The 8,437-nt window shown below is 38.0% G+C and overlaps 1 protein-coding gene across 1 annotated transcript in view; it reads left to right on the top strand.

Annotated features, from left to right (window-relative positions):
- Positions 1-614: 614 nt before the first annotated feature.
- Mipep (mitochondrial intermediate peptidase) overlaps positions 615-8,437 on the top strand; it is a 146,232-nt gene continuing 138,409 nt past the window's right edge. Inside the window, exons 1-3 of the mRNA XM_026394942.2 lie at positions 615-942; positions 3,929-4,102; positions 6,833-6,921. Coding sequence (XP_026250727.1) covers positions 754-942; positions 3,929-4,102; positions 6,833-6,921 — 452 coding nt within the window. The 5' untranslated portion in view covers positions 615-753. The remainder of the gene's footprint in view (positions 943-3,928; positions 4,103-6,832; positions 6,922-8,437) is intronic.

Raw genomic sequence — 8,437 nt, 5'->3', positions numbered from 1 at the left:
CCAAATCTAGTGTGGCTGCCATTCGTTTAGAGGGGGCTAGGGCTGTCCGAAGAGTTTCCCATGTTTTCCCAAACGAGCACCATCATTCTTCCATTTCAATTCCTAAGATCAGAATTTCCTACGGCCTTCCATCCCACAGCCCCACCTCTTTTCCTTTCTGTATAGTTGCTTGAAGTTTAGGGAGATTCTAATTGATATTGTAATTCATTATCATTTTACGAGTCAAAATAGATTAGTCACGAATAGTTAATTCACTCAATTGCACACAATAGCACTCACGTGTAGGCTTAAACTATCTGTGAGAATGGAGACAAGATTGGCCAGACTGATTCGACTGCGTGCTATCTCCTGTGGATTCTTCCACAGGTTTTGGCAGTGAGTCATCCTGGAGAAGTAATCAAGAACTCACCTTGCTGCGATCTGTGTATTCCCTTCTTGCTCCTGGAAAAATTCAAATATAAAGATTCTTCTGCCTGGTTCAAGTCACTTAAGGCGGGATAAGTCCTATCTGTTCCTTACTTCAGACACACGGGGGCGCACGACCGCAGCGGCTGCGGAGAAGGTAGCGGGGCGACGCTCTTGCGAGGACGTACTCACGTCCTGAAGGCCTTTCGCCTTGATCCGGAAGCTAGGGCGTCGCACGGTGCGGCGTGGGCCGCTGCCTTGGAAACGAGGAGTCGTGCGCTCCCCGCTGGAGCTGCGGCGCCCTAGCTACGGCCCTGGTCTGGGGGAAGAGGTTACTGAGAGTGCACGATGCTGTGTGCCCGAAGACTGGGCAGCCTAGCAGCCGGACTGGCGGCTCTGCGGCCGGGGCGAGCCGCTCGGGGCAGTCTCGGAGCCGGGATTCAGGCTCGAAGGGTCAGCACTAGCTGGTCCCCGGTGGGCGCCGCATTCAATGTCAAACCGCAGGGCCGCCGCCTGGACTTGTTCGGCGAGCGCCGGGTGAGCCGCGTGGGAGGGGGCTCCCCAAGTCCGCACGACCGGCGGCGTTCCGGACTAGGTCATTCGGGTCTTGGAGGAACTGGATAGCAAAACGTTGCACTGTGGGGTGTCTTTGGCCCTCTGGGTAACCTTGCTTGCTACCTCTTTGAGGGTCCTATTTAAAGGAGGATTGGCGGGGCAGTCTTTAGTGGCCCCTCCACTAAATTGTGGACCTGCGTCTGCGTGAGCAGCCTGTTACCCATGAATTTAAAATAGTAGCAGTGAATTTGTTCTGCCGGTCCCGCCCTCTCCCCATACTCAGCCCCACCCCTGCTAAAGTTTGGTTTTGCTTCTAACCTAAAGTAGTGCCTTATGAGGCCTTGCCCTGTAAGTTCACAGGTGATATCAGGTTGCCGTTTTGCAGGGTCACACTTGTTTTTGGCCGCGTAAATTGTAATCCCGTTGACCCCTAACTTCCATTATCCATTCATTTATCATTTCAAAGCTGTGTTCATATATATATATATATATATATATATATATATATATTCCTTTAAAACACAGAACTCCGTTGAGACGAGCCTGATTTCTCGAGTTCTGTGGTTAGAGTTGATCACATTGATTTACCCTAGGAAGTCATTAAACTGGGTGGTTTTGGTTCTTATTTCTGTCTCCATTCTGCCTATCATGGTGTCTGACATTCAGCAGGCACTCCTGAATGAATGAATAAATGAATGAACGAACAAACCAATAAACGAATGAAAAGTCAAAGAAAGTCAAGCTTGAAAAAGACTTGTTTGATTCCTGTTTTACTTTGCATGTATAGATTTTGTTCATTTAGGTTAAGGATCAGTTTTGTTTTTGCCTTTCAAAATTTCTTCGTTGTACTATTGCCTTTCTTATAAAGAGGAATCTAGGATATGTTTGCAGTGAACTTACTTGTATGTTTGTTTCTATCTTGTCCCCTTCATTAACTTTAAAATTCTTTTTGCATGATATTTCATATGGGTACATAATGTTGGTATAAGTTGGTCTGAGGAGAACTACCTATAATTACTGAATAGAAAGATGGAAGGATAAGATTCGTTTTGAATGGATAATATATATAGCTAGTTTTAGCTTTTTTTCTTTTGTGCATTATGTACTGATAGCATATTTTCTTTTGCCTCAAAAAAAAGTTTGTGTGGTTTTTATGATTACCTTGTCAGGTATTCCAAGATTTAGAATTCTTTTTTTTTTTTTTTTAAAGAGAGAGTGAGAGAGGAGAGAGAGAGAATTTTTAATATTTATTTTTTAGTTCTCGGCGGACACAACATCTTTGTTGGTATGTGGTGCTGAGGATCGAACCCGGGTCGCACACATGCCAGGCGAGCGCGCTACCGCTTGAGCCACATCCCCAGCCCAAGATTTAGAATTCTTGAGAGCAATCTGGAAGATTGTACAGGAAAGCTTATTCTTTAATCAAATTAAATCACTGTAAATAATTAAATTTTTTTGGTTCCCATTCTACTCTGCCTCCAAATGTATTTTATTCGTTTTCTTCATTTTTTTTCATATTCTTGAAGAGAGTTTAACAACTTCATTCATCTCTTTTTGTGCAAACAGTGGGCTTTATCAGACTTGTAAGTTTTACAGTGGGTGTTTCCAAAAAATCTCCATGCTATTAATCTATAAAGTTAAGCATCTGCTCCATTTGCTTGTTTCCTTCACTGAGTTCCCCTATGTGTTAGACATGCTATTGGGCATCTCATTAAAAAATGAAGGTCAGAGTTCCTGTCTCTAGGAGCTCATCTTCTCAGAAGAGAAGACTTTCAGATATATAAATTGCAGGAAATTGGAAAAAATGTGGACTTTGCAGATGTAAAGAACAGGTACAAGTTCTGGCTTTCCCACCATCAATGAGTGGTCTCAGCATGTTTTTGCTAACCTAAAACATATTTGGGTATCTAAAAGGATAGTCATACTTCCTGCTCTAGGATTATGTGATTTAGATGAGAGACCCTACATAAAGTATATGGCACACTTCATGACATGTAATTGATGCATACTGTTTTTTTCCCCTCCCTTCCTGAGGGTGTTAACTAGAATGTTTGAACTGGTATAAGAGAGTGGTCATTCCCAATAGATTAGTGATTTTTGTCTTTTTAAAATACTGAAATGTCTTTGGAAAGTATAAATTTTGCTGCCAGTTTTAGTTTGTGATTTAGTTTAATGTGTTCCTTAAGTTTTTCTGAATATTTACGTGCTTTATAATTAATTCATCCTCCCTATTTTATAATTGTAGAATAATTGATATTCTGTACCGAGACCTTACTCTATGCTAGGCATGATCATAAATACTTTACATATGCTTTGTAATTCAGCATCCATATGCCTATTGTGAGAATAGGTACTGTCATCCTCATTGTACCTGATGAAGACATTGAAGCCTAGGATAAGAAATAACTTAGTCAGGGGCTGGGGATGTGGCTCAAGCGGTAGTGCGCTCGCCTGGCATGCGTGCGGCCCGGGTTCGATCCTTAGCACCACATACCAACAAAGATGTTGTGTCCCTGAGAACTAAAGAATAAAATATTAAAAATTCTCTCTCTCCTCTCTCACTCTCTCTTAAAAAAAAAAAAGAAATAACTTAGTCAAAGTTACAAGCTAATAATGATTATCACTAACATCAAGTAAGTGCTTTCAGTGTGCCAGGCACTGTTGTAGTGTTGTTTACAAGAATTATTTTGTTTAATTGTCCTGATTTGAAGCTACAGTGGTGACAGAACTGAATTGAACCCATATCATTCTATTTTTGTTTTTTATGAAAATTGAAGAAAAGTTAAATACTTAACATCTTCAGTCTAATCTTTGTGGAGTGACACAGGTAATGTGATGTGATAGCCACAGTGACAGGTATCATGATATACCAGTGAAAACCAGGATTCCCTTCATGAAAAATGTATTTTTAGTTAATACAAACCAATCATAACTTTGGTTTAAACTATACTTATTGTTTGGATTTAAGGGTCTTTTTGGAGTTCCTGAGCTCAATGCACCAGAGGGGTTTTATATTGCACAAGAAGAAGCCTTGAGAAAGACAGAGTTGCTGGTGGAGCGCGCATGTTCTACCCCTCCTGGGCCCCAGACTGTGCTCATCTTTGACGAGCTCTCTGATGCTTTGTGTAGAGTGGCTGACTTGGTAAGATACTTTGTCTAAGACTTGAGACTATCTCTTTTTCAAATGATTAACATTTAAATAAAGTTTGCCCTTTGTTTTTTAAAGATTAGTATTAGACTAAGCTTAAAAATGCCTGAAATTATTTGAGAGCTGTTGGGTATAAGTCATGTTGAAGTATGACAATGGGAATGGGGAAAATATATAGGAAAGGTGATATTTATAACTAATTTACTATGTATATATGTAATAAAATATTCATGTAATATGTAATAAAAGAATGATTACTAATACAGCAATGATTTTTTTTTAACAAAGGTCCCTTATTCATGAAAGCTTCTATCAAAATTCTAATGGAATTTTTTTTGTACATTTATAACATAAGTCCCCTTTTTCATAAGAGGAATAAAAATTTTTTATAAACCTTTCAGTATTGCCTTTTCTGATGTCAAACCAATTATTTTTAATTACATTTTAAAATTGAAATAGAATTACAACTAGATCTTTTCATCAACTGAGAAACTCAGTGCTGAGAAAAGTGTGATTTTCTCTCAGCCCCAAAACATCAGATCTTGCTTAGTGAAGGTGATTAGTGGTACACATAATCTAAATTTATGATCATTCATGATTCAGTCTATGTGATATTTAACTATATACCTCTTTCCTCACATTCACTCAATGCTGAGTCGAATACTATACTATGAATACAGTTATGAACACAACAGACACAATCTCTGGCTAAATGGAGCTTATATTCTGGTGTTTCCTTGTTTTTAGATCTTACTAGGTAGACAGTAGGCCCAGGAGATAGCTTTACCTGGATAGCTTTACCTCTCAGCATATCTCCACCCACCTCTCATCCTTACCGATGGCAACCACTAATCTGTTCTCCATCTCTATAGTTTTGCCTTCTCTAGAATGGCATGTAAATGGAATCCAGTATACCTTTTGAGACTATCTTCTTTCACTCAGCATACTTCCTCATTTTTGGGTTATTTTTCTTTTTTAGAAAATTTCTTTCCTCCTCTGCATTTGAATTGAGCAGTAACACATTTCAGATGATTATACACCACTATAATAGTCAGTTTTAAGAAAATTGATAAATTATCATACTTTAAAGGATCTTCCTTAGGAATGAAATTTGGGGCTCTGAGTAGTCCTTAGTTCAGTTATACTGGGTTTTCATCATCTCCCTCTGGTATGTGCATAGGACATGTTTCTTTGATGCTGGAGAAGCTGTGGAGATGCACTGCCAGAGGAGCCTTATCCATCTAATTGTTTCATTGAAATCTGAAAAGGAAAATGTATGTTACAGATTTTACTTAAATATATCGTCAAAGGTTGGCTTTGGTAGTCAGAATCCTGGAATTCACTGTTTATTTTTTGTCATAGTCTCCATCTTAATTAAGCCGTGTTCTAGAATTTTACTCTACATTTTTGTTTTTGCTTTTTACTAAAAGATTTTGAAATTTCTGCCCTATATCTTGTCCTGTCTTGAATTTTAAAAAAATATTTGTAATGTATAATAGTACCTCATTTTAAAACCTTTTAAAATCTAGAACATGATTTATATGCATAAATCTTGGTCAAATAATTCAAAGAATGTTTTTCCTTTTTAAATTTTTAAGATGTTATTACTTATATGATCAATATCATTGTAGTAAGGCAATAGTTTTATAAATTCTCAGCCAATGGTCATTTTGTTGTTATTTTTTTAAAACAGTTTTTATGTAATAGAATTATTTTCCTCAACACCATTATAAATAGACTTTTAAAATGTGTGCTAGAGTTTTGATTTTTAACATTGTAACTTCTGCAACATGTAGATTTTTAATTTATAAAATATGTTGTAAATTTTACATAGCTTGTTTTTCAAGTGCTTTAGTATAAAATATTATTTTATTGTTCCCTGTTGTTACAAAAGATGTATCAAACTATGGATTTGAATGTTTCTGCATTAAAGGTTATTTGATAATAAAATTAGGAAATTTTACTTTGTGGTGATTTTATTTCATGTTAGAGCCATGCACGTCATTTTGGAGAATAAAGAAAGTATGTAATATTTTGTAGTTTCCCTGCATTTCATTTTCTATTGCAATGATTGTAGTTATCATGAAAACTCAAATCTAGTTTTACATGATTTCATTTTTTAAAAAAATTTGTGCTCATTTTAACTCTAGTGATTAACATAGCAACAGCAGTTGTCATTGCATGCCATATTAAATGGGGTCAGGAATTCATATTTTACTAAAAGAGCTATAAAGAGAATGTGTCTTTGTTTTCTGCACAAAGCCTAGAATGTGGTTGTTGGTTTTAAGATTATACTATGTGTTGAATATTTTAAAAAGCACCTCTCAGTTATTCTCTGGGGCCAGGTTAACACATGAGAACCATATTGCAAACAGTTTTAGCTACAAAGTTTTAGCATATTTGAAACCAGGGTCTGTTCTTTTGAACTATAGGATTAGGAAGAATTTGTTTGGTGTTCATTTGAGAGAAAAACTTCACTAAAATCAAGTTCATGGAAATATTTTCTTTGGAATGAAACAAACTTGGTTCCAGGGAATAACAGAATTAATAAATGTCTAGAAAGAAGCTGCTTTGCCATTCTAGTTGAGGGAAAATTCAGTAATGGAAATGCACAGTTCGAGCCAAATGGCACATTTTAAAACAGGTTTTCATTTTCACTCTCAGATCTTGGAAGCCAGCTATCTGTCACATTCGCTTTTGGTTTTGTCTTTTTTCCTTTATTAGGCTGATTTTGTGAAAATTGCACACCCTGAGCCAGCATTCAGAGAGGCTGCGGAAGAAACCTGTAGAAGTATTGGCACCATGGTAGAAAAGTATGTGCTGTCTTCTCCACTCCAGTGCTGGGAGACAGGGTTTCATGGATTTGCACTTCAGGCAATTTTGTGCATAGTGCTTGTCTGGGTTCTACAGGGTGGGAAGTGGTGTGTGAGTATGTGACCATTGGGCAACTGTCCAGAGGGTTGGAGAAAGGGAGGGCTCTGGGAGCAGGTTCACCTCCCAGTCAGTGACTTTGGCTAGTTACTTATCTCCCCTCAGTTCCTTTTCTTTTCTGTAAATGGGATAATGAAGTCAATCCTTCCTTTTAGGCTTGCTGTGAGGATTGGATAAGATAAATGTAAGTGCTTATAAGGTGTCAGGTACATAGCAAACACCCAGTAACTTTCATCATCATTATTGTTTATGTTAAATAAGGGCATTTTAGTATCTTAGTGGCAAATTGGAGTTCCTAGATCATCACATGATTAAATTGCTGTTGCATAAATGGCTAGGGGCCATAGGGTGAGAAGCCAAAATTACATATCCACAGTGCCCTTGCAGTCCTGTTGAATTGGGCTTAGGAGGGCCTTAAGGGGACTATAAAACTTTGTGGGAGGGCTGAGGCAGGCTGAAAGCTGAGGCTATGATGAAGTGAGTTTTTAAAAAGTGATTTTGAGGTAAATTGAAATGTTTTTAAGCCATTTATGAGCACTCTAAAGTGCTTGTTAAAATAACTTAAATGTGGACAGTGCTATATTCCAAAGCACTTAGGTGCAAGATACCATGTCAGATGTGTATAAAGCTAAGCTTGCCTGACATGAATTTACTTAGGACAGGAAAACAGGGCCCAGGCAACATTGTTAACACTGTTTCATAGAGCAAAAGTTGGGGGTTGAGGTACTTTCTCCATTGAGATGAAAGTTGGATGGTAGACTCTTTCCTCCTGAGCTTTGGCTAACAGCAGGCTGGCTACATGGGCAGTGGTTTATTAGTATGAGGATTGTACTCAGGTTCACACATGATCTCACTTAATCCTTAAAATAACCTAAGATCTAAATAATTTGCGCCAGGTCACAGACCAGTAGTAGGGACAGATCTGCATCTGGATGTGGCAGTAAAGCTTAGGTCCTATGCTTTCCTTTCCTATGGGTCTGCCTCTCCCACCCAGGTGAATACAGGAAGTTTAGGTTCAGAGTGCTGAGTTCAGGACTGGAAAACCTGTCCATTAAGCCTCCTGCCAATCCTCACTCCTTTCCTCTTATTAAAAAAGAGATAGGCTTGGGTATTTCTCTTCTTGCTTCTTTTCTATGCTTTTTGGGCCTAACTACTGACTATGGATTTGAACTTACTCTTTTATATTGTAGGACAGTGAATACCTTTGACATTTTACCTAACAGATTGCCTGCTTCTATACTATATAGTTCTGTTTCTAATAAAGCTATTCCTGGTCCAAATAAAGGAAAGGGGGGGGACTAAATCTACCCCCAACTTTTAACCTCTGGGAATGGATATAATACAATCTCATATGGTTTCTTTTTTTATAGAGAGAGTAAAAAATAAGATTTAAGAAAA

This window comes from Urocitellus parryii, chromosome 2, assembly GCF_045843805.1.
Source record: "Urocitellus parryii isolate mUroPar1 chromosome 2, mUroPar1.hap1, whole genome shotgun sequence".
Classification (NCBI taxonomy): domain Eukaryota; kingdom Metazoa; phylum Chordata; class Mammalia; order Rodentia; family Sciuridae; genus Urocitellus; species Urocitellus parryii.
This window is presented reverse-complemented; position numbering and strand designations above follow the sequence as displayed.